At 41.7% G+C, this 27,693-nt stretch overlaps 1 protein-coding gene across 4 annotated transcripts in view; it reads right to left on the reverse strand.

Annotated features, from left to right (window-relative positions):
* PPP2R2A (protein phosphatase 2 regulatory subunit Balpha) overlaps positions 1 to 27,693 on the reverse strand; it is a 247,466-nt gene that overhangs the window by 130,587 nt on the left and 89,186 nt on the right. For 2 of the 4 annotated variants that reach the window (XR_003857077.1, XM_029604089.1), the window contains exon 3: positions 21,482 to 21,579. Coding sequence is in view for 2 of the 4 variants with exons in the window: in XM_029604089.1 (XP_029459949.1) it covers positions 21,482 to 21,579 (98 nt within the window). In the remaining 2 variants the exon portion in view is untranslated. Of the gene's footprint in view, positions 1 to 21,481; positions 21,580 to 21,834; positions 21,990 to 27,693 lie in introns of all 4 variants that reach the window. The other 2 variants (XM_029604090.1, XM_029604091.1) reach the window with 2 other exon arrangements.

The following is a 27,693-nucleotide window of genomic DNA, read 5'->3' on the forward strand; positions in this document are numbered from 1 at the left end:
CACAGTATTCAAGGTGCGGTCTCACCATGGAGCAAATAGTTATACAGCCTACCTTGAGTTAAGTTATGCTGAATATATTCATTCCATTTTTCTCTCAGATACTTCATACAAGATTTGCTTTCATATAAAAAAGGTGACATCCTCCAAGAACAAAGTGGATTGTTTACCACCCATAAATCTTAACTGTAGTGATACCACAGAGAGAACAGTAAAGGAAAATTTAAGCAACTCAGCAGAATCTAATCTATCAAAAATTTCCTCACAAAGAAGTAAATAATCCAAGTACAAGTACACACTGTGGACTGGGGAGAAAACAGTGAATTCTCGATCATTCAAATGCTCGATACTCCAAGCATCAAACAAATTTAGTTCTTTGCAAAGAAAACCCACCCCAATGTCTAATTCTTTTTAGGAGGTTTTGCTGGCTAGTAATCAAAGGATTATCTGTGATGTTAAAATCACTTCCAGTCAAAATAGTGTGTCATCCCAAAATGAAAGTTTAGCTCCCAGATCCATGAAATACTTGTGAAAGTACTGATTGAGTGCTTAAACATTAACTAAGACAATTTTATCACCAAAGAGTGTACGCAGAATTACTGATATCAGTAATTAGATGTTCTAGTTCAAAAGGAATATCCTTATGGATGAGAACAGCGACCCCTCTCTGCCTTGAAGAGAAAGAAGAGAAGAAAAATTGCCCCAACTCAATCCCAATGCAATTTTTTATATTAAAGATCTTCTAAATGTAACTCTTGGATGAAGGCAATATCAGTTTTATGCTTGCAGAGAATATTCAACAATTTTTTGCTTAATAAGAGAGTGAAGCCAGTCATTATTTACAGAACAGGCAATCTTGTTAGCCAGTATTTTCAAACCAAGAGAACAGGAATACAAATTGCATCAAAAGTAAAAGGGGAAAACCCCCACCTCAAGTACCCCCCCCCCCCTCCTCTTCAGGTTGCTGTGCCCAAAGCAAACAGTCTTGGTGTTAATATACACAATAACAGAAAAACAACAGACATACCCCTACACGCCCACACTCATACCTCATGCACATACCCCAAGAACCCTCTTCCCTCCCTGTACCCTCCCCCTCCCCTTGCAGCTTCCATGTCGTTTGATTCTTTCTTTGATTCTTTCTTTTTTTTTATTCTTTCTTTGATTCTTTCTTTGGAAACCGACTTGATTTGATATATATATATATATATATATATCAAGAAAGTCGGTATATAAAACCCCTAAATAAATAAATAAATAAATTCCAAAAAAATTGAGCAGGAACCAGGTCACTTCTTGTAATGATCTCTCTTCATTCAGGTCCTGGTATCCCACATGAATCCAGAAGGCTCCAAAACCAGAAGCAGAAAAAGGGAACCAAGCAATGCAAAATAATATGGACACTGAATACATGGCAAGAAAAAAATGTCAGGAAATGCAGGCACAGTAAAAGCCAAACTCAGAAGAAATCTCCAGCGAGTTGAAGTAAACATAACAGTCATTAACAGGAATATTTTTCCACCCAAGTAAGAGCTTCCTCCCTCATATCATCTGCACCCAAGATCAAAACTAACTAGAATGAGGTTTCACAAACTGGGTAGCCCTAGAGCTTGTCCATAAAAAGTTTCAGCTCATCTTTATTGGTGAACATTTTGATGTTCCCATTGTAGAAAACTCCTTAACAAGCAGAGTACTGAAGTGAAAATTTAATTCCCTTTTGACAGAGTTGGGAGCAGTATGGCAGCACCTCCTTACATGATGCTAGTACTTTGGCCAAGAAGTCTACAAAAATCAGCAGTTTAGAGTTTTCATATTTCAAATCCTCCATCTTACAGTAGGCAATCTATAATCACATCTTATCAGTATAATTCAGATATTTGGCAATAACTTGCCTTGGCTTACTGGGGTTGAGGGCATGAGGTCCCAGACAATGTGCTCATTCCACCAGAATCAGGGGCCCATGAGTTTCTACTCCAAGCACCACCAGCAACCTATGCTCACACCATCTGAGAAAGGCCTCACTCTGTAAGCTCTCAGGGATACCTGATGTGCATATTGTTGCGTCTACTATTTTCAAGGTCATCCAATTTTTCTTCTAGGGCCTGACACAACTGAGATAGAGAGGTATCATTATGCTGCACCACTTGTTGTACAATTGCTGCAATCACTGTATTGTATTGTTACACTTTATCACTGAGCTCATCCATAGACGATTACAGCTTTTGCAGCTTGCACAAAAAGGTGATAGGCAAGGGTCCAACCATCAAAGATGAAAGACCAATGAGAAGAGGAAGGACATGAAAGATTCAAGCAATGTCCATAAAATTCAAAGTTTTATTATATTCAAGGCAAGCAAAACGTTCAAATTGTCAGCATCGAGCCAAAAACATTTATGTTAGTGATTTCACAGTCCCCTGACACTTTACTGCTTGCCATTTACCACTGCAGACACAGCCCAAGTTAATTCTCAAAACAAGGCCTTAGAGATCCCATTCGTCAAAGTGTTTGCCTCAGGTGCCATCTTGTCTTCTACCACTGCACCTTTCTCAATGCCCGATCTTTTTAGCCTGCCTGACATTTCTGCGATTTTCTTGATCACAAAACTGTCGATGTGTAAACTGAAGCAAAATCAGGTAAATAGGTAACTACTGATTCTAAAAAAAGAAAATAAAAAAAAAGAAAGAAATGAGAGTATTGCTGCTTGTACTCAGGAGCTCTGACAATCAACGACTGCTCAGCTCTGCCTCATCACCAGAAGTCTCATCTTGTCTGTTTTTTTAAGTTTAGATTTTTTAAAATTGCTTTTCCTTTATTTATTTATTTATTTATTGCTTTTCTAAATTTTAGGAACCAGATAAATTTTAGGCACCCATGTTATCTGGACCCTGGTTAGGGCAATTAGTGTATCTGGGTTTACAAAATATTTGGATAAGTTCTTGGAGAAGTCCATTAACTGCTATTAATCAAGCTGACTTAGGGAATGGCCACTGCTATTACTGGCATTAGTAGCATTGGATCTACTTGATATTTGGGTACTTGCCCGGTACTTGTAACCTGGATTGGCCACTGTTGGAAACAGGCTGCTGGGATTGATAGACCCTTGGTCTGACCCAGTATGGCAACTTCTTATGTTCTTATGATATTTCTAGCCCTAGCTTTGTGTTTCAAATTTGACAGCAAAAAATACTAATATTTTATATTCATGAAGTCTGCCAATGCATCTCTAACGTAACCTAACACACCTCACCACTATTCTAATTGTAAGGGGTCTCACATTGCAGCTAGAGTCTGACCATAGTACCAGAACGCTCTCTTCTATAATGTAAGTTTCATCAAACTCTAGAAAGTGTTAAAATCTGAGCAGAATCCAACTAATAGGGTAAGAGAAAGTCTGATGGAGTCCCATTGTTTCAGGAGAACTACCCTGTATAAACTATTGCAGAAGTCTGTTTAACCTAATGGATTAGAGAGCAAACATTTCAATCACTTGTTATCCAAAATCTGTTGTTTTTTTTTGTAATAACCTTATTGCACATGCATGTCTAATTTACAAACTGATTCCATGTATGTGGGAAACGTAGTAGTTTGTAATAGTATGTATTTTAAATCTGGTCAGTTTTTTGTCAAGTGATTATTCTCTTTGAAGGAACATATGGAGCTTTATATTTGATCAAGAAGTTGAACATGATGTCTTATTAATACATTTTCCACTAGCTTTCCAGGTTTAAACTTCCTTCACAAGAATAGTGTCTGAATGTGAGTATTGTATTTCTACATATCTTATTGGGCAGCAACCGTATTACCTTTTCTTCCAGTTTTCTTTTCTAATATATACAAATTACTTTAAAATAAGTAAAATTACTTGAAAATAGTATTTACAGTGGTACTATATAGTGACTAGTTTCAAATATCAGAGAAAAGTGCATTTTGCATTATATTAAGAGGGCAGATTACTTGTCATGCAATGCTTGTATTACCCACTAGATGGGGCTACCTGAATAAAATACCTGCCAAGGCAAACTGTGATCCCAAAGGTTAGGAAGAAAAGGAAAAGCAAAGTGCATTGTCTACATCAAAAAGGTCGACTATCCTTAGCTTTTTAAGTGCAAATAGGTTCCTTCTTCAGAGACTCAGATATAATCAACTTTGGATAATCTTTGTGTTAGCCCTACAAAAAGGTACTGGAGCATGCAAAGAATCCTGTTTACTCCAGGTACACAGACACTAGAATTCTGTAGATCAAACATTAAAAAACCATATGTGCCTTCAAAGAGCATAGTCACTTGAGGACAAGAAACTGACCAGATTTATAAATTGTATCAATTTGTAAATTAGTCATGCATCTGCAACAAGGTTATTAAAAAAAACCCCACATTTTGGATAACAGAAAATTTGCACTACACAAGGCAGAGAACATGAAAGTTAAAAAGGGAAAGCAGTATCATATTCACGCTTTACTGTAACTTTCTAAAATAAGAAGGAAACTCAGAATATCAAAGAAGGATCTTTCTTTCTAGTTTATGTTTCTCTTCATCATAAAAGAGAACGCCTTTTGCTCCTCGATCTTTCGGCAGCATTTGAAATCATGGTACGCAGGTTAAATGAAATTGGTGTTAAAGGGAAGCCATTGCAATGGCTAACTTCTTTTTTAAATAACAGGACTTATCAAGTCAGAATTAATAATGTATCTTCTGAGATTATCAACCTTGACACAGGAATCCCACAAGGGTCCGCGCTATCAGCAACAATGTTCAACATCTACATAACTCCACTCTGCCATCTGTATCAGGACTTGGATTAATAGATTATTTATACGCTGATTGTATTCAGATCTTAACACCCATCAATGACACATTGGAGAAATCATTTCAAATGATATCAATATACTTAAATGTCAAACAACTTTTAACCCAAATGAAACTCTGGATTAACATAGCAAAAACTGAAATAATTTTGTAGAGAGAAATAATTTCCCCAAATCACGCAATTTACAGTTCAGTTATGAAAATTTGCAAATTAATTTAGGATCTACTATCAGAGATCTTGGGGTCTATATAGACCCTGAACTAAGTTTCAAAAAACATGTTGCCAATAAAACAAAAGAGGGTTACTATAAACTAATACTTAGGAGAGACTAAAGCCATTACTAGATATAAAGGATTTCAGAACCGTGCTACAGGCATTAATATTCTCTTCCACGGATTATTGTAATGCATTATTGCTGGGGTTACCTTATTCCACTATAAATACTGCAAAATTCAGCTGCAAGGATACTAACTGGCACAAGTAGAAAAGAACATATCACCCCAATCTTAATGGAATTACATTGGTTGCCAATAGAACAGAGAGTACAAGTCAAAGCATTAAGCATTTTGCATAAGGTAATTCACAGCGAGAAGACAGAATGGCTGAATGCAGCGATACGGTTACACACCCCGCAGAGAAATTTAAGATCTGCCAACAAAGGCTTGTTATCCATTCCATCCTTGGTATCGGCAAGACTAACATCCGTAAGAGAGAGAGCGCTATCATTAGCTGGGCCCAAAATTTGGAATAAACTTCCAACCGAGTTAAGATTAGAAACAAATGTGGTACAATTTAAGAAAAAAATCAAAACATGGCTATACAAACAAGCTTTTGATGATGATAAAAAAATAAGGCATAACAGGAACAAAGTGAAATATCAACTGTTCCCTAGCAAGTAGCAAAGACATGAGAAATAGTTCATATTATGACTGAAAGGCATGCACTTGTCAATGATATGATTGTCTATGCATGTGATATGATTAGGGATTATAATGTAAACTGCAACTATTTTTTAATAGTGTAAGATTGATGTTGCATACTGTATGCTTTATTTGATGTACCTCATTATTTTAAATAATTGTTAACTAATGTAAACCGATATGATGTTCTCCACCAAATACTGGTATAAAATTGTTTTTAAATAAATAAATTAATACATTTAGATGATTTCCTTATTTTCCTACTCAGTCGGTGTTGCCATTACACCCTCACCCAGACAGCATGCTAAGAAAACTCAGGGGAACCCTCATTAACACAAGGGCTGGAGAGGCTGTCTCCTCCAAAGCACACCCTCGCTTCCCAGCAGTGACCACCACAGTAACAGCCATTTTCCCTGCCTCCCCAGGTTTCACTGTATCACCTCTGCCACACACCCAGACCTGACTAGTTCTGATGGATAGGGGATCTCAACTCCCATCTCCTGCTTCGCAGTGCTCAGCCTGCATCATGGAGCCATTTGGCAATGTGGCTAGTTTTATTTTTATATCAGTATTTTTGGTCATCATAAAAACAGCAGCAGAATTTTTAAAAACATTTAGCTTCATAAAGAAAAAAAAATCAGGGTGGTAATGAATGTTAAATGTTCACTGCCAATCCTAAAATATGGATACATAAAATTGAAAATAGTTTAAATAAGTTTAACATGGCCAAATAATTTTAGATGTATATACTCAGATTTATGGTTTCAAATTCTAAAGTTTAAATCTACTTCATAATTCTGTTATGGTGACTAGGCCTACCTCTATAGCAAAAAGTCTTGTTAGTTTGCAGAATTATGAAAACCAAATAGATTTAGGCTCCTGTTGCTGCAATAACCAGACCAGGAAGAGCAAGACGGTGGGTCCATTAAAATAGGGGCAAAATCCCCAGGTAGTTGTGAATAAAGGCACCAAAATCACAGTACTGTCCCATCTAGGCTGGGAGAGAAAGAATGAACTACTGGGCCAAAAAAGAAATAATTAACACTAAACATGCTTGTACTGTTGTTGGTCTTGAATGTTACACCACAAGATGTACTTCCATCCTAGAGGCTCACACAAGCTAAAATCAACATTCAGTAACCTAAACACTTGCCATCTGGCAGCGTGACTATTTTATATTTACATAAATGGAGTATTCAACACTAAACATAGCTAAGTCAATATAAGTCTACAATGAATTAACACAAATCAAATAGGAACCAATTTTTTAAGGTACAATAGATAAGGAAGGTGCCTGCCTCAAAAGCTTACAACTCAAAGGGGATGAAGAATAGATGAAATAGGGGCAATTGCAGGATGATATATTGATAGGTCACAATAGTATGGTGGCTTTTGTTTTGGTTAAGATAGTGCCTAACTGAAAAAGTCATCAAACAAGATAGTGAAAATTATTTACCTGTAGTAGGTGTTCTCGGAGGAGAATAAGATGTACATCTTCACAGATGGAGTGACATCATCAGACAGAACTCCAGTTGGAAGCTAAGGTTTAATAATTTCTAAAGCTTTCAAAGTTCTACTGAGCATGCTCAGGTATTGTTTTGTGTCATAGGTGTTGCAGAGGGACACTCTTAGTTGTTTAATTAATCTAATAAAAAGACACCAACTCCTAGGGGAGGTGGGGGGTTCTGTGAGGACTTACATCCTGCTATCCTTGGAGAACATCTGCTAAAAGTAAATAACTTTCGCTTTCTCGGAGGACAAACAAGACATTAAAAATCCTCACAAGTGGGGAATCAAAAATACAAGTTGCCTTTAACAACAACAAAAAAAAAGTAAATGGAATATGTATAATGTCAACCGGCACAAATTTTGGCAATAGGTCACTTTGAAAATTTCTTCTTTTATTGTATTTTTTTTTTTTTTTAAAAGCAACCTGGAAATAAGAAGAATGGGCACTAGGAAGGATGGAGTTGAATTCTAAACCTCAAATACATCTTTCAGGATGGACTGACCAAACTTACTATTGTGTCGGGAGTCCCTATACAAACAGTAATGAGATGTGAATGTATGGACTGAACTTCAGGTTCGCAGATCTCTTTCATGGAGGCTGATCTCAAATGAGTCACCAATGCTGCCATGGATCTAACACTATCGGGCCGATACAGTAAAAATCGCGGGAAAGCGGGCGAGCACCCGCTCAGGCCACTCTCCTGTGCACTTGATTTAGTAAGTTAATTTATTTAAATTAGGGCCCGCGGTAAAAAGAGGTGCTAGGGACACTAGCGCGACCCTAGCACCTCTTTTTGGACAGGAGCGGCGGCTGTCAGCGAGTTTGACAGCAGACGCTCAATTTTGCTGGTGTCGTTTCTCAAACCCACTGACAGCCACGGGTTCGGAAACCAGACGCCGGCAAAATTGAGTGTCCGGTTTTCAACCCTTGAGCATTTAAAATTTTTTTTTTTTTTAATTTTTAACTTTTTTTTTTACTTTTGGGACCTCCAACTTAATATCACCATGATATTAAGTCGGAGGGTGCACAGAAAAGCAGTTTTCACTGCTTTTCTATGCACTTCCCAGCGCCGGCAGAAATTAACGCCTACCTTTGGGTAGGCGTTAATTTCTTAAAGTAAAATGTGCGGCTTGGCTGCACATTTTACTTATGTATCACGCGGGGAATGACTAATAAGGCAATCAACATGCATTTGCATGTTGCGGGCGCTATTAGTCTCGGGGGGGTTGGACGTGCGTTTTCAACGCGCTATTACCCCTTACTAAATAAGGGGTAAAGCTAGCGCATCGAAAACACGCGTCCAAATGCCGGTTTCGGCCTGTAAGAGCCTTGACATGTCTTTCTAGAAACAAGCCTGCTTGGGCCTAAATTTTGGTGGCAAAGAGATGCAATCTGCTATCTAATTAGACAAGTGTGCATTTGCTACAGCAATTTCTATGGGCTTCAGTCCATTCCAAATAGAAGGCTAAAGCTCTCTTGTAGTCCAGACGTTTGGCTTGGGAAAAAATACTGAAAGGACAATTGACTGGTTAAGGGGGAAAGTCTGACATCCTCTTAAGGAAAGAACTTGGGATGCGTGAACAGAACCACTCTATTATGAAAAAATCAATAAGGTCTGTAGCTCACTGACTGCATGCCAGAGTGAATGCCACCAAAATTGTAACCATGTTAAGTACTTCAACTCACAGACAGCTGGGACGGTACTAAGTTGAAGCCCCAAGACAAAACTGGAGGTTTTAGAGGAGGCTTTAATAAAAAGCAAGCTCACATGAACCTGAGAAATGAAGGCTGCACAGACCTGACTTACTTTCCGCATTGTAGCAATCTGCATCAGCTGCTCTGAAGTGAATCCTAACAGAGTTAGTCCCAAGACTGAATTCCGATGTAGAAGCTTTTCAAGTAGTTTTTGGTTTTGAAGCAGGAATTTCCACTTAAAACCAAATATATTTCTAGTAGAGTCTTTTAGAAGCCAGGAGGACAGACTCCTCACCTAGAAAATTTAGGGGACCAAGTACTACATTCTCAATACTCTTGTGGCTGATGTCCAGATGGACTAACATTCCCTGGTTCTGTCAAATGAGTGTAGGAGAATTCCCCAACCAAACTGGATCCTTGATGGAAAAGTCCTGAAGAAGTGGGAACCAAATCTGTCTCAGTCAACATGGGGCTATGAGAATTACAATTCCTCGACCCTTCCGAGTTTCAGGAGGGTCTTTATCATGAAAGGAATTGGAGGACATCTGTACAAAAGACACTCTCCAGTCCAGGGAGAAGGTATCAAAGGCTAGTTTGTCTTCTGTCTTCTCAAACAATACCGATGGATTTTCTTGTTCAGGAGTAGACACAAACAGATCCATGTCAGATGCTCCCCATTCGTGGAATATCTGGTTTGCTACTCTCCTGGCTAAGAATCATGCATGTAGTTTCTGGTTGCTCAGTTTATTCGCTAGGACATTTTTCTTGCCTGGCAGATATGTGATTCAGAGTCATACGCTGTGAGTTCCATATCCTTAACGCTTCACAACACAGGCGGTATGATCCTGTTCCTCCCTGCTTGTTTTAGGTGGAACATAGCTTCCTGGTTGTCCACTTAGACTATGATAACTTTGTTGGTCAACTGATTTCTGAAAGCCTTTAGCGCATTCAGAATTGCCCTTAACGCTAGGAAATCTCTCTCCTCTATATGAGCTTCCCAACCAAAGCTGGATGTGTGCATGGTTAGGACAAATTATATGGGAGGAATTCTGGATTTGACTGGATCAGCCACCAAGACAATAAGTCCCTAAACTGTTGGGAGACTTGCACACTGTCTCAGAAATCTTAAGTGATCTGGAGCCACTGATCTTAGGGTCTATTGGGCTTGTCTCATGCAGACTCATGCCAAGGTGTTATGTGTATGGTTGATTCTATTGAACTCATTCTCAACATGTCCCATGCTGATGCCTGCTGATTCTTATTTCTTCCACAGCAAACAGTGTGATGACGCTTTCTTGTGGAAGAAAGGTGTTTGCCCGAGATGTGCCTAGCAGATCTCCTATGAATTCCAGTTGAAGTGACGGACTCATTTGGAATGTGGGGCAGTTTATGACAAACCGCTGTCGCTCCTTGTGACCTTGGGCAAGTCACTTTACCCTCCATTGCCTCAGGTACAAACTTAGATTGTGAGCCCTCTAGGGATAGGGAAATACCTACAGTACCTGAATGTAATCCACTTTGAAGCGCTGAAAAAAGTATGAAAAGCGGAATATAAATAAATAAAATAAACCCTAGCAACTCCTGAACTTTTGCACACTGATTCTTTGGCACCTTCCTGAGAAGTGCTGTTGATTAACCAATCATCCAGATAGGGAAACATGTGCACCTCCTGTAGGTTAAGATATGCTGCAACCATTAATAGATATTTTGTGAAATTCATGGTACAGATTCTAGGCTGAAGGGCAGGATGCAGAAGTGGAGGGTGGTGCTACCCTATTATATATGATAGAGATCTACAAAATCATGAAAGGACTTGAGCGGGTAAATGTGAATCTGTAATTTACTTTTTCGGATAATACAAGGACTAGGGGGCACTCCATGAAAATTACAAGTAGTTCATTTAAAACAAATCAGAGAAAATTATTTTTCATTACCAGAGGATGTGGATACAGCAGTTAGTGAAACTGGGTTTAAAAAAGATTTAGATAAGTTCCTAGAGCAGAGGTCCATAAACTGCTATTAATTAATAAGGATAAGTAGCTTGGGACTATTCATTTTATGTTTGGGTACTTGCCAAGTACTTGTGACTTGGTTGGCCACTGCTAGACACAGTATACTGAGCTTGATGGACCCTTGGTCTGACCCAGTATGGCATATCTTGTGTTCTTATAAATCTTAGATACTTTTATTTCAAATTTTTTATATACCAGTTACCCAGTACCAGATAGACCAGAACGGTGTATTTATTTATTTATTTATTTATTTATTTATTTAAAAGTATTTATATACCGTTTTTCAAAGCAAGGTTATTTGTCAAAATGGTTTACAAAGGTAAAAATAAAATTTAAAAATAAAATAGGATTGAAAATAAATTAAAAAATACAAAAACTGGTATATACCTAGTAGGTAATGGTATTAACAAAAATCTAGTAATAATGGAGCTGGGCCATAGGTCATTTTATAATCAAGGGAAGGAGAAAGGGGTGGGGGGAATTTGCAATGAAAAGAAAAAATAATGTAAACCTGTGGGAGCAAGGGGGGGGCGGAATGCTAGGTAGTTGACTGATGTTGATTAGAGGTTGAATGTTGTGGAGGGATGTTGAATGCTATTTGAAATAGATATGTTTTTAATGATTTTTTAAATTGTTGAGAGTTGGATAGTAGACGGTGGATTGGGTATAGAATTCCAGAGAGAGGGTCCTGCTACCGAGAAGGCCCTTCTTCTGTCGTGGTGAGGGAAAATCTAATAGATTTTGAGTTAAAGATCATAAATGTCGAGCTGGTTTGTAGATGCGGAGTAGTGAGCAGAACCATGTGGAAGATGAATTATGTATTAAGCCATGGATGATAGTGAGAACTTTGTATTCTATTCTATATTTTATAGGTAACCAATGAAGAGATTGAAGAATGGGCGTAATATGTTTTCGAACGGGAGTACCTGATAAAATACAAGCTGCACTATTTTGAACAATTTGTAGGGGATGAATTACAGAATCGGGAAGTCCTAGATAAAGAGCATTACAGTAGTCTAAGCCAGAGAAGATTAAAGATTGGAGAATAGTTCGAAAGACCTGGTAAAAGAGAAGAGGGCGAAGATGTTTTAAGAGCTGTAGTTTATAAAAGGATTTTTTTTTATTAGAGAAGAGATGTGTTGTTTCATTGATAGATCTGAATTTATGATAATTCCTAAGTTTGTAGCGTATTGAGTTATGGGGACAGATGTCCCGTTTATAGACCAATGTGAGGGTGGAGCTATGGAAGTATCTGAGATGGATGATAAACGGACAATTTCGGTCTTGGATGGATTCAGTTTCAGACGGTTATGAGAGAGCCAGGAATTAATAGTAGATAAGTAAAGAGAGACCATAGATAGAGTACAACAATATACAAACAAATCATAATATATAATAAAATTAATAAAAATAACTAATAATTAATTAATATAAAATAACTAATAAACATCATAAAACTGTGCAATCATACTCCTAGAGAAAACAGATCCAGGCAAACCATAAGGCCACACCCCTATTGATATCTTCTGGAATCCAAACTGGAGACTTAATCCAGGAGCACAGTCTCCTTTTTGAAGAAGGGGAATTAGGGTGCCCTGGGAAATCATCTTCAACTTTTCTCTTACTGAGTACTTATTCAAGACCTTTAGTTTAAGATGGGACAGAGTCCTCACATTTTCTTTGGTATCTGAAAATACCTGGGGTAAAATTCCCACCCTCTTTTCCCTGTTGGAAAGGGTTTGACCACTTTGGTCTCCAAGAAGGAGAGCTCCTATAGAAATAGTTCCTGAAACTAAGAGGCATAGTGAGACTCCTAGTGGGCAATTTGGTGGCTTTTCCAGTAGATGAATTCTGTAACCATTCCGATAACAGTGAGAACCCAACTGTCTAACATTACACTGGGTCAGTGGTTTACATAAAACCTTAGCCTTCCTCGACACAGAAGTCCTCCAAAATACACACTAGGATACTGGCTATGCCTTCCTGGATCCAGTTAAAACCCTGACCCAGGTTTTGTTGGTGAGCAGTCTGTGGTTTCTGGGTCCTCTACCATCTGGGTCAAGAGCAAAGAGCCTGTTGTTTATGTGGATGCGGGGGCAGAGGATAATACCTCTTCGGAGGATAGAAGTGTTTTCTAGGCACTCCACTCATGTACCTCTTGGATGAGAAGGAGATCTGATCAGAAGGGACTGTATAGAAAACACAGCTGCTTACCTGTAACAGGTATTCTGCAAGGACAGCAGGTTGTCAGTCCTCACACATGGGTGACATCATCTAATGGAACCTGACAGAAAAAAGTCAAAATTTCTTGAACTTTGACCGAGCCTCACTGGGCATGCCATTATGCCACATGTACATGCAAGGTCCCTTCAGTCTTGTATATAGCAAAAAAGAAATGAAAAGTGGAGAACCAACTCCATGGGAAAGTGGGTGGATTTCGTGGACAGACATCTTGCTATCCTTAGCGAACACCTATTACAGCTAAGCAACTACTCTTTCTCCAAGGACAAGCAAGGTGGCAGTCCTCATACATGGATATAATCCTTAGCTTATAGGCTGTCCCTAACTGAAAAAGGTGAATCATCACCACCCATTCCAAGAGGCACATAAAAACATTATTATTAGTCACAAGCCTTTTTCTGTTTTATTCTTAACCTATAAGGGAGAGCATGGAACAAAAAGAATGGACCCTAGGTGGGAAAGAGTTGGGTTCCACAACTCAAATAAAGGATGGACTGGCCAAACCTATTGTTACATCAGCCAAACATATCCAGACATTAATGAATAGATTAAACTCCACATCGCAGCCTTGCAGATCTTCCTCAAGGGGACTGAACACAGGAAAGCCACTGATGTTGCCAGTGCTTGGAAAGAATGAGCCTTGACATGGCCACCAGATTCAACCCTGCCTGGGCATAACAGAAGGAGATGCAATCTGCTAGTCAATTAGAGATTGATTGGCAATGGCGATCCCCAGCTTGTTTGCGTCAAAAGAAAAACATTGGATACACTTTCTATAGGCTTCAGTCCGCTCCAGGTAGAAGATCAAGACTCTCTTGCGGTCCAAATCTTGCAGTGCTTGTTCATCTCAGTAGAAATGAGAGCTAACAAAAAATGTTGGAAGGCCAAATGACTGGTTAAGATAGACTTCCGACACCACATTAGGCAAGAACTTAGGATGGGTGCACAAGGCCACTATCATGGAAAAATTTGGTATAAGGCGGATGTTATTAGAGCCTGAAGCTCACTGACCCTGCCACCAAAAACATTACCTTCCAGGTCAGTTATTTCAAGTCACAGAAATACACTAGCTCAAGGGGAGCTTTCATCAGCTGGACAAAACCATGCTGAAGTCCCAGGACACAGGAGGAGATCTGATGGAGGCTTCAAATGAAGCAGACTTTGCATAAAATATTCAATTAAGGGCTGTACAGCGATAGGTGCACCTTCTCCATGTAGAAGGTAAGCCTATCGCACTAAGGTGGACCCTTACTGAATTGGCCTTGAGACTAGTGTCAGATAAATATAGAAAGTGATCAAGCAGTTTTTGTGTGAAGCAGGAGAAAGGATCTAGGCCATGATGCTCACACCACACAGAGACCTTCTTCATGTCAGTTTACAGGACTTCCCAGTGGAAGCTTTTCTTCAAGCCAAAAAAAACTTGAGACACATCCTCCAAGAGGTCATGGGATTGCAGAATTAACCTAATAGTGAGTGATAGGGACTAGAGGTTGGGATAGTGCAACCTGCTTTGTTCCTGAGAGATGACTTCTAGCAAACTCCCAGCCTGATTGATTCTTGGATGGACATCTCCCATAGGAGTGGGAACCAGATCAGTCTCGGCCAAAAAAGGGCTATGAGAATCATGGTCCATTTGTCTTCTTTGAGATTCAACAAGACCTTCGCCACTATCACATTCAGCAGACATGCATACAGAAGGCCTCTGTACCCAGACAGACATTCCATAAAATCCAACCAGGACCAACCTGCTTTAAAGGCCATTTCTCCACAATTGCGACACCTCTAGACATCATGTGATGCCCCCAAGCACAACTATCATGGGGATCCTTATTAGACATGGTCCTGCCGCATTGAGGGCACCACTGGAGTCCACTAGACCAGTGGTTCTCAACCTTTTTTTGGCCGGGACACACCTGACAGATGGTTCTCACATGCGTGACACACTGAACATGTGACCATCACGGGGCTAAATGTAAACATGCACTCTGCATCCACAGGAATCCCCTCAACCCCCAGCAATGAGTGCAGAGCAGATCTAGGGCACTACCCTGTACAACTCGCCATACAATAGCAATGTTTATTTATATCTCCTGTATTTAACTTACTGGATCCCAGTTCCATGTAACCCTTGTTCTATGTAATGCATTTTATGCTATTTACGTTTCACTATAAACCGATGTGATATGTAATTTTTGCACATGAACGTCGGTATATAAAAGTTCTAAATAAATAAATACAAAAAAGATATTCTGGTTCTGATGACATCCCAGTAAAAGCAAAACAAACTCCTTTTACTACCAGGCACAATAGCCTTCCTTATGAAAAGACAGTAATTTACCACTAATGCATATCCTATTGAGAAAACACAACAAATAAGATTGATACAAATACCTACATGCTAGTAAATTACCTCACCTTGGTCACACACCCAGAACTGACCTTCACCAAATACAGAAAAAACACAAATTATAAATATGGAGACAGAAACTGGAATGGAAAACCAAAAAAGCCACTCTGCATGCAGTGCGAACCTGGGGAAATGGAAAGAGAAATATAGCACCTAACAGACTCTCAGGATTTGCAATAATGCACACAAACTAACCCGCACAAAGTTACACCTGTATTATGGAACACACTCAAACATTAACAACCGAATCTAAGAAATACAACTATTAAACCAGGCCCTAAACACTAATACATTTCCTATTGGGAAAACAGAATAAGCCAAGCTGCTACAGAGCCCCACATAGAAATAATTGTAAAGCTATACTAAAAATGTTACAAAACAGCTGCTGAACAGAATAATATCCATTAAAAACTCATAAGAAATTATTAAAACATGTCCAAATATCAATAAAATATTTCAAAACAGCAGACATCGCACAATACCCAATAATTAAAATGGCAGTCAATCAAGAAAAATAAATTTAAAAAGCCACCTTTACTTACCCTCTTCAGCAACTCTCCTACTCCTTTCCCTTCCAGGCCAATAGCACTCACCAGAAGCAGCAAGGGCTGCTGAAGCTCTGTCCTCACAGTCTTCTTCCTTAGCACCCACAACCAGTCACTCATACACAAGCTCTTACCCAGGCTTCCATTCACACCTACACACAAGCTCTCACCCAAGCACCCATTCACACCAGCTCTCACCCAGGCTTTCATTCACACCCACACACACCAGCTCTCACCCAGGCATCCATTCACACCCACAGACACCAGCTCTCAACCAGGCACAAATTCACACCCACAGACACAAGCTCTCACCCAGGCTTCCATTCACACCCACACACACCAGCCAGCTCTCACCCAAGCACCCATTCACACCAGCTCTCACCCAAGCACCCATTCACACCCACAGTTACAAGCTCTCACCCCGGCATCCATTCACACCCACACACACCAGCTCTCACCCAGGCATCCATTCACACCCACACACTCCAGCTCTCACCCAGGCATCCATTCACACCCACACACACCAGCTCTCACCCAGGCATCCATTCACACCCCACACCACCAGCTCTCACCCAGGCATTCATTCACACCCACAGACACAAGCTCTCACCCAGGCTTTCATTCATACCCACAGACACAAGCTCTCACCCAGGCTTCCATTCACACCCACAGACACAAGCTCTCACCCAGGCATCCATTCACACCCACAGACTCTCACCCAGGCATCCATTCACACCCACATACACAAGCTCTCACCCAGGCATCCATTCACACCGACAGACACAAGCTGTCACCCAGGCTTCCATTCACACCTACACACAAGCTCTCACCCAAGCACCCTTTCACACCAGCTCTCACCCTGGCACTCACACACACAAGCTCTCACCCATGCATCCATTCAGACCCACAAGCTCTCATCTATGCATCCATTCACACCAGCAAGCTCTCATCTATGCATCCATTCACACCCACAAGCTCTCACCCATGCATCCATTCACCCCAGCAAGCTCTCACCCAGGCTTCCATTCACACCCATAAGCTCTCACCCAAGCATCCATTCACACCAGCTCTCACTCATGTACCCATTCACAGATACAAGCTCTCACCCATGCATCCTTTCACACCCACAGACACAAGCTCTCACTTAGGCACCCATTCACACCCATACACACAAGCTCTCACCCAAGCACCCATTCACATCCATACACGCAAGCTCTCAACCAGGCTTCCATTCACACCCATACACACAAGCTCTCACCCAAGCACCCATTCACACCAGCTCTCACCCAGGCACTCATTCACCCACAGACACCCCAGTTCTCACCCAGGCACTCGTGCACACCCACAGACACACCAGCTCTCACCAAGGCACTCATACACGCCCACAGACACACCAGCTCTCGCCAAGGCACTCGTGCACACCCACAGACACACCAGCTCTCACCCAGGCACTCATACACGCCCACAGACACACCAGCTCTCGCCAAGGCACTCGTGCACACCCACAGACACACCAGCTCTCACCGAGGCACTCGTGCACACACACAGACACACCCGCTCTCACCAAAAAATGTATTCTATCTTCACTGCAGGGATGGGCTCCAGTTCCGCCACAGCTTTATTCCGACGGGCCTTCTTTTTGCGCCACCACGGGGATGGGCTCCTGTGGTAGCTTCGGTCGGGGTCCGGTTTCCTCTTCACCGCCACGGGCTGTGGCGGCCATGCTTCGTTGGCATCCTGTTTCCGTGGCTGCCATGCTTCGTCGGCGTCCGGTTTCCTCTTCGCCGCCACAGGCTGTGGCGGCCATGCTTCGTCAGCGTCCGAAACTGCTATTCTTCCATCCCACCCCTGGGCTAGGCGATGCCTGCCTCACTGGCCAATCAAAGGCTTCCTCCATTCTTCCTACTCCCACTGGTAGGTAGAAGGGAGGAGGTTTCAGATTGGCCTGCGTGGGGGCAGGCAGAATGAAGGCGGCTTCCCATTGGGCAATGGGGGTAGGAAGAAAGGAGGCTTCCAATTGGCCCTCTGGGGCTAGAAAAAAGGGAGAAGGGAAGTGCAACGGGCAGTGGGACACCGAGAGACGCGACACACCTGCCAGTGTTTGGCGACACACTAGTGTGTCGCGACATACCGGTTGAGAAGCGCTGCACTAGACTATGTTAGTACAAAATAAAAGGGATGCAAAATCAATGGATTGATGACCAGCAGACAGACAGCCCCACTACTCTGGGGCATGGCAGCGAACTGAAACTTAGAAAAACAGCAAAAAACTTAACTAGGGACCTAGAAGTGAAGAAACCACAGGACCGCACAAAAGTCAGTCAAAGCTGAAGGAAAATGCACAAAAAAAACCTGCACAAAACTCCACAGAAAAAAAAAAAAAAAAAAAGAGAAGAACGATGTCTTCTGGGCTCCATGGAGAGAGAGAGAGAGAGAGACTAAAGGGATCCTGTGTGGCATAATAGCATGCCGTGGGCATGCCCAGTGAGGGTCAGAGTCAAAGTTCTAGAAACTTTGATTTAGTTTTTCTGTGCCAGGCTCCATCAGATGATGTCACCCATGTGTGAGGACTGCCATCCTGCTTGTCCTTGAAGCAAATCTAAAGCATAAAGATGTGGTCTTTTATTTGATCCATTGCTTCCTTGAGGAGACAGTCTCCCTTACAGGGATGTCAGAAAGCTTGTCTTGTAAATCTGTTCTAAGGTTAGAAGCTTAAGCCATGAGAGCCTGCAAGCAACGATTCCTATTGCAGAGGCTCTCAATGCATTCTCTAAATCATCATAGATTAAATAGACCAAGTGTTTTCCACACTCTTTACACTTGTTCACTGGTGCTTTTAAGTCATCAGATACCTTCTGATGAAAATCAGGCCTTGACCTTTTCTAGAATATGCCATAAGTATTGACTCATAAAGAGTTGGTAGGATTACTATGTGGGATGTGAGCATAGCATCCTGATAACACTTTTCCCAAAAGTGTCAAGTCATGAAACTCTTTCTTAGGGGAAATCGAGGAGTGTTTCATGGACTACTTGGCTCTTTTGAGAGCCAATTCTACTATAGACTGTAGTAGAATTGGGGCGGAAGCTGTTTTTCAAATCCCAGGGCATTTTGGACATGATTCATCACTTCCTCTTTCTTGTTAACTGGATGTTCAGAAAGAGGGGTTTCCCAAATCCTCATCTGTGCCTCCTTAAGGATATCATGAATAGGCACTGCCACAATTTCCTTTGAAGGATTGAGAAATTGGAGGAGATCCAAAAGTTGAGCATAGAGTTCTGCCTTCTCCTCCTCCAAATCAAATGGAATGCCCTTAGGCATTTCCCTCACAAAGTCGGAAAGAAAGATCTTCTTTTGGGGACCTCTTCCTTTCCTGTGGAGAAGAAGAGTCAGAGGGGAGATCTGTAAAATCTACCTTTCAGAAAAATTTGCAGATCCATATTCATATCCCCAAGTACCCTCAGTCTCTGAATACAATGGTAAAATCGGTGATGTGGTTCAAATACGCACATCTCTGTCCATCAACCCCTTTTGAAAGAACTTGAGTCGGCGGGGAAGAGTTGGGGCCCATAGATCCCAATATATCCTGGTGTATCAGGCAAGGTTCTCCTCCTGATGCACTGGAAATAGTCAGCAATGAGGGTAGATTTGATACCGATGCTCCTCTGTATCTGGTAACTGGTATCGATACCACAGCTGCTGGTGCATTGACAGCTTTCAGGGTGAGTTAGATTTCAGTCTACATTGATGTCAATGCAGGTTCACCGAATTGAGCCAGTTGACCTTCCATGATCTCCTGGATCTGCATGTTAAATTCCTCCTTAAAAACTGCCAATACCAACTCAGGGTGGGAGGTAGGAGGAGAGATCACATCCTTCTGGGTCACTTGAAGTATATTGGTGGTTGTGACTTGGGTCCTTGAAGGTTGTTGCATTTTCCCAGACTCTCTTGGCAAATGGCCTTCTCTGTAGGGATTCCCCAGGGGATGCATGGTTACTGCCAATATCTCCCTGCTCTGGTGACCGTGCATCAGATGACCGTGTTTCTCTGCCTTCACTTCTGCTTCACATCTCTGCTCCTCTGTGCAGATGAAATGAAGTAATTTGCTTTGATCAGGTGAGAGGAACTAAAAGATGCTCGGTTTCTTCAGCCTCTACCAGTGCTCAGTGTCTACGATGGACGATGCTTTCTTGATTCTGATGCACCACCAGCATCTGGTGCAGCTCTTCTGTCCCTTGATATCGATACCTCTAATGTCATTGCAGATGCTTCAAACATATCCAACACAAAGATCTTTTCCTTGAGCTCTTTGACTTGTCTGACAGCCTCTAGGAGTCAACTTACCACATGTAGAGTATCCCATGACACTGTGGTCGCACCCTAGGTACAGCATACATCTGTCACATAGGTCTGTGTCTGACATAATGTGGCTGCACTCTGGTAGACATCAGATGAAAAATATCAAATGCAAAATCAAACAACTTGATACTGATTCAAAAAATGCCTGACCAATGCCAATTTATGCACAGGTATCTGTTCTGATGGGGCTGTGTAAAAAGGTTTTTCAACATTCTAAGTTTTCTTTCTAAGTTAATAAGAGGGTCCCACATGGAAAATAAAAGAGAAAGGGGGGGGGGGGTTGTTTTTCTTTTACGTGAAGAAACTTCAACTCTGACAAGATAAACAAACTGGTTCTGTGGAAAAAAAATGGAACCAAGGGGATCTTTGTAAATACCTGTGACATGGGACAACCTTACACACTCAGTATAGCTTTGAAAGCTCTAGAAGCTATGAAATCTAGGCTTTTGGCCAGGGCTCTGTGTGATGATATCACCTCATCTGTGAGGACTCTAACATCCTGATTGCCCTTGGAGAATGCAAGATAGTGTGTGTGAGACTAGCATACTGAAAGGGAAGAGTTCAGAGAAAAGCTTGATGGAATGCATGAGCTGAGGCTTGAAAAAGGACATTAATGTTACACAGCCTATAGATATACATATATAGATATAGACAGATATATCTATATATATCTATATCTCACATTATGAACTCCGGAGGGAAGCTCCCTTTGGCACAATATACGTATTAAAAAAAGCAATAGGAGTTCATTTGAGACACTGAAATCATACCGGTCATACCCTGGCTTAAAAATGAGGTTCATTCCTGTTATGGTATGTGCAAAACAAACCTATTTGGAAATACTAACCCGGGGAGACACCTGTGCTGAGGGCAAGGTGTGGCAGGGAGGTTAACAAGTTATAAAAGCTGACGTAGGGAGGAACAGACAAGGACATGCTTAATAGTTAGGAGGGGTTTTACTAGAATTGAAACATATAATAGTGTTACTTACCTCCTGCTCTTGCTGGAAGATAACAACTCTGCCCCCCTTGTCTCCTGTTGCTAGTAATTCTCCAGAATGATTAAATTCTACCGTAGAAATTATATCAGCTGTGTGATTAAAATAAAAAACAAACATTAATATTTTTTCTTCTGTAGAACTAATCAAACTAAGGAAAAGAAACACCTGCAAAATTACCCATTTCTCTTTTAGCCTCAGGAAAAATGTTCTGACATTTCTTATAGCCAACTGCTTACAAAAAATAGAAAAACTGGACATGTTCAGTGTCAGAAAGTGTGATTTTGTGTATTCAAATAAGGGAGTTTTCTTCCTTGATTTAAGCAACAGTATTTAAGCAAGCACACCTTTTTTATTCACCTTTATCCTCCATTAAAATGGTCATTCTTCTAACTCCTGCCCACCTAGCTCTTTAGATCGCCAGCATGCACCATCTCCAATATTTTTCAATTTTTCTCTCACGGCCCATCCCATAAGAGACCAGGTATTGCAGTGGTTTCTCCTGTGAAAGAGAGGGATGCAGGTCTTCTAAATCATGAGCTATGTCCAGTATTTACCTCTTATCAATCACTAAGTATCGCCTCAAGAGCAAGTCCCTCCTCCAGAGGCGATGAGCTCTACTTCAACAGCAACCCCAATCACCACTAGCTTATGAAGTAAGAGTCTGAACCAGGAAAATAACACAGATGTCCCACTTTCTAGTTAGTACTAAACACCCAGCCACTGTGTAGTCTAGCACCATTTCTATACTAACTTAGTACAGAAAGAGAGAACAAGAATATCCATAAATGTGGGGAATACAGTCACCAGCAATGTGATACATGCACCAAGTGTCATGTTTTAGTAACAGATCATGCTTTTAGTTTCTACCCATCAGTTCTATATGAATAATTCCAGGGTCTACATAGGTCTGCTAGGCACAAGATATTACAAGCCATTCTTGCTTCACCTCCAAAAAGTAGCAAAGGTGTTAAATCACCAGTGAGTGCATGTGGGTGTTGAGTTTGGCTCATTTTTAGGTGAGGCGGATAAGCGCACAGACAAAACAAGTTTTTTGCTAAGGATCAGAACTGAAAGAAAGTGAATATTGTTACATTGTAGCTATGAGAAGTGTGGATTTTGACAAAAACGGAGTACATTCTCTTTGGTCACTTTTCCAGTTCTTAAGCAGATAGCTAGATTTTTTTTTTCTGGTGCTACACTGACAGGCATAACATCAAGTATAATGAGTCATAAGTCAGTGCATCATTCAGGAAACATCCTCTCATAACACACTACTAATGAATCTGTACTAGATGCACTGCAATTATTATTACAGAACTTGTCTAGGCAGGACCATAAGCAAACAGTTCAAAAAGTAGGCCAGGAAGGCACTTTATCAGGGTGGAGAAGCTTAAAAATTGACATTTGAGGAGAACAGCAAGCTGAAATCCCAGCAGTAAGAGCCACATTATTATGGTCCATGATCAAATGGGGTAAGACAAGGATGGAAAAATCTTCTAACTTGGGCGCCAGCTAAAATATTTTCAGGAGTCAGGATAATTGTTTTTTTTGCCAATGACTTTGTTTTGCTTTTACTCTCATCTCTGGCTACATATTTTTCTTGTTTTGCTCTTTTTGTTTTACATTTGACTTTTACTTTCTTGTTCTAGCTTCTATCCACTCCTACCTTTCCTCCCCTACCTTCTCAGCTCTTTCCCTGACCCAGCTTGGCCACAGCAGAAAAACAGTCACTCTCCCAGGCCTGGGCCACAACTCTGTCTCTCCCCAGCATGGGAGCAGCAGTGTCTCTCTCTGGTCCAGGCCTGCAGTAGTATTTTTCCCCAGCTTGAGCTAACAGCAGCAGCTTCTTTTAGGTCTAGAATGACATCCTGCCCCAAATTCTAGGTGCCTAAGATGCTTCCAGCATCGGGGTAAGTAAGATGAATTTCTCAACAAACCAATTAGATTTCCCTTCTGTGGGAATGAGCAGTGATTCCCACAGGCCTAGAGATAAACTATATTGATTCCAGCCTCTCTTAAAACATATTCTTTTTTCACAACAGTAGACTGTTTTCTTCTCAGACAGGGTATTCTATTTAAGGTGCGTTGCTTCTTCTCAGCTCAGGGTTTGGATAGTATTGCATACAGGAACTGACTTCCTCCCGGAGACCTGGGCCTACTACTATTACTAAACATTTCTACAGCGCTACACAACATATGCAGTGTTGAACAAAAATACAAAAAGACAGTCCCTGCTCATAGAGCTTACAATCTAATGACAAATATATAGGACAAGAGACTTGGTTAAAAGAAAAGAAAATTAGTCAAGACCAAAAGCAGACAATCAGGCATAAGATTTAAAAGTGGTTTCAAAAAGGTGGGTCTTTAGATGGGATTTAAACATGTCAAGAGAGGGAACATGATGCACCAGTTCAGGAAGACTATTCCAAGCACACGTTGCAGCCAGGTGGAAAGCACGGAGTCTGGAATTGGCAGTAGTGGAGAAGGGCATGGATAGGAATAACTTTACCCCACGAGCAGAGTGCACGAGGAGGGGTGTAGAGAGAGGTAAGAGGAGAGGTAGTGAGGTGCTGCAAAGTGCAGGCATTTGTAGGTGAGAAAGAGAAGCTTGAACTATATGCGGGAGCAGATAGGGAGGCCAATGCAGTGATTTCAGAAGAGGGGTTATGTGAGCATTGGAGAAAGATAAGTCGCGCAGCTGAATTTAGGACAGATTGCAGTGGAGAAAGATGTCTTGCCAGTAGATCTGTGAGGAGCAGGTTGCAATAGTCTAAGCAGGAAGAGATGAGCGAGTGGGTAAGGGTTCTGGTAGTGTGTTCAGAAACGAAAGTACAGATTTTGGCAATGTTATAAAGAAAGAAATGACATGTTTTAATAGTGTTTTGGATATGTGTAGAGAAGGAGAGAGAGGAGTCGAAGAGGACGCCAAGGTTACAAGCTGATGGGACAGGGATGTTAACCGGGTTATCCACAGAAACAGAGAAAAGAGAAAGGGGGAGGTGGGCTTGGGGGGGAAAGAAAAGGAGCTCTGTCTTGACTATGTTGAGTTTAAGGTGGCGGCGGGACATCCAGGTAGCAAGTCAAACAGGCAGGCTGAGATCAGGGATTGGATTTCTGGTGAAATTTCTGGTGTACACAGGTAGATCTGGGCGTCATCAGCATAAATCAGAGCACCAAGGGAATTAGTATTTAGTGAGAAGAGACGAGGGCCCAGGATGGAGCCCTGAGGCACACCAACTGATAGTGGAATGCCAGTAGAGGAGGAACCACTAAGAGGAAATGCTAAAAGTGTGGACAGACCATCAAGGAGTAGGTGGTGATCAACAGTGTCAAAAGCAGCAGACAGGTCAAGAAGGACAAGGATAGAATAAAGACCTTTGGCTTTAGCCATAAACAGGTCACTGGAAACTTTGGCAAGGGCTGTTTCAGTTGAATGTAGAGGGCAAAAACCAGACTGGAATGGATCAAGAATGGCTTGAGATGTAAGAAAGCAAAGACAGCAGTGGTGAACAATACAATCAAGTAGTTCATGGCCTGATCTGGGTTATCCCCACCTGGATCCCAGCTCTTATTCCCCAGTCTCTGGTTACAACCACTGAGCCCCACCTGCCCTGCAGGATCCCGCCCATACAGCATACTCTCCCTTAGGGATTTTAAAGTGGACAAGGCATCTAGCCTGGTCATGCACCAGTAAATAGGGGAACACTAGGGGCGCTGCATCACATACCCCTCCCCCCTCAGCTTGGACCCATCGAGCCTAGCGTCCCTACTCCTTCCTGGATTCCATCCAAGAGAGTCCAAGACCTCCCAGTTCCCTTCTCTTAGGGTTACTCTTGACCACATCATGACCACCACCCCCATCTACCATTCGCACAGTGCACATCCCCAGTCCTTTAATTAAGTCTTTTGCTGGCTCCGGGTTCGCATTCCATCCCACTGGAGCTATATAGACTGACTGGGGAACCACCAGTGCTGGCTCCTCTGTACCCTCAGTAGCTGAATTCTCCATCATGCCATCCTCTGGGCTCTCCGCGGTGCCTCCCTCTGGGCTCTCCACAATTTCCACCACTGTACAATCTGGCCACTTTCCCCCACTGGTTGCTGGCTCCTCTGCAATCTCACTCGCTGGGGTTTCCACAGTGCCACAGTCTGGGCTCACCATGGCATCTCTCACTTTCCTTTCTGTGCCCTCTATCTCTAGGCCTCTCATGGGAGGTGTTTTGAGGCTCCCAGCAGTGTTTGGGCACCCTACAGGATCTTCATTTGGACCGTCTGCAGCACAGACTTCCCACTTCTCAACACTGCCGCCTCCTGAGCAGTCTGATTTGCTCTCCTTAGGGCTCTCTGTGACTCCTCTTCTCTGCGCTTCTCATAGGAACTATTCCTGGACTCCCAGTTGTGTTTGGGCACCCTACAGAGTCTTCACCAGGACCCCCTGTAGTACCACTCAGCTGCTGGTTCTCCACTGAGTCCTCTGTAGTAACTTCTTCAGTTCCCCGGCCACACAAGCTTTTCTCTAAAGAGGAACCAACAAGAGGCTTGCTTGCTTCCAGGTTCTTTTTCCCAAGAAGTAAGGCAAGATAGTGTTTTATGAGGCTCTCCTATAATGTCTTCTGCCATTCTAGGACTCCAACAATGCTTGCCAACCTTCTTCAGTCATGTTCTCAGACTGCTGCATTTTGGGGATGCACACTTTCCCTGCAGAGTGGCTTGTTTGCTGGAAGAGGGCCACACCCAGCTTCCATTTACCATACTCAAGGCCCACCTTGGCAGCTTCCCTAGGGCCACACCCTGGTCAGCACAGCCCTGCTGCACAGATGTTTCTTTCACTTTTCTTTTCAAGGCAAAAAAAGTAAAAAAAAAAAAAAAAAAAAGGTCTGCTTGAACTGCAATAATTTGTTCACTGTTAAATCCCTGCCTATCTCCCAGCAGGGCTTCTCCCTTTAGCCGGTTCAACCCTAAAATTTCCTGGCTGTCCCTGCAAACAGGCCCACACACTGTTTCCTCTCTACCTGAAACTTTTCTCTTCAGTGAAGCTTCTGCCACACCCTTTCACAAACCACCCTGCACTCCTGCATTCTGTACTTAGTTTTAGAGCCAGAGGCCCCCATAGGTTCTATACAGTGTTTAGAACCACAGGTCCCCTTCATAACTTTCTTTACTCCAAAACAGACACTTTCTTGGAGGCTGGGGTTTTTCTGTGCAAAGCTTAGAAACATCCCACGTGCGACACCATTTGTGGGAAGGAGCGGTGAATCCCACAGACCTGGAGACAAACTAGCCTTACTCCAGCCTTTCTTAACACATGTTCTTTATTCACACATGCACAATAGTAGACTGTCTTCTCTTCAGACAGGCTACTCTCTTTACGTACAGTGTGTTGCTTCATCTCAGCTCAGGGTTTAGACAGTATTGCATATGGGAACTCCCTTCCTCCTGGAGACATGGGCCTGATCTGGTTATCCCCACCTGGATCCCAGCTCTTATTCCCCAGTCTCTGGTTATGCCCTCTGAGCCCCACCTGCCCCGCAGGATCCCTACAGAGCATATTCTCCTTAGAGAATTTAAGGTAGACCAGGTGTCTAGCCTGGTCCTGCACTGACAAACAGGGGAACATTAGGGGCGCTAACTCACACCTTCATTAAAGAAAATGCTCCTACAGCTGAAGAAACAAGGTACACTAATGGATATATATATATATATTCCAGAATTAGGGATATATTCACTTCCTAAGCTCATCATCAGAAGTCTACTTTCAATATGTACTCTTGCTAAAGGGTCTTATGCTGGAAATTCACTGTAAATCTGGGTCTTCATAGTCATGTCAAAAAGCAATATGTAAAAATACAGAACAAGAGAGAAACTAAGAGTGAAAAAAAATGAAATACTAGAAACAAGGATTTCATGCACATGGCTTAGTAAAATGATCTCATACTATTTTATATGGTCGTCATCATCATATATGTGACATGGCCTGCATACATATTTATATGACTTATGCCCAATTTACATCTTGAGTTATAGTCATCTGTCCATAAAGTCCAAAAATTATATATAACTGCATTATTTTTTATATATTTTATACTTGTACATAAAAAATTTCAAAATAGCATTTATTAGCAAAAGGATCTTAAGATGGAATGTGATTGAAGATGTATGAAACTGTTTAAGTCACAGATGACAGATGATAGTCTCCTCAGGCA

This window comes from Rhinatrema bivittatum, chromosome 5 (assembly GCF_901001135.1).
Source record: "Rhinatrema bivittatum chromosome 5, aRhiBiv1.1, whole genome shotgun sequence".
NCBI classification, from domain to species: Eukaryota; Metazoa; Chordata; class Amphibia; order Gymnophiona; family Rhinatrematidae; genus Rhinatrema; species Rhinatrema bivittatum.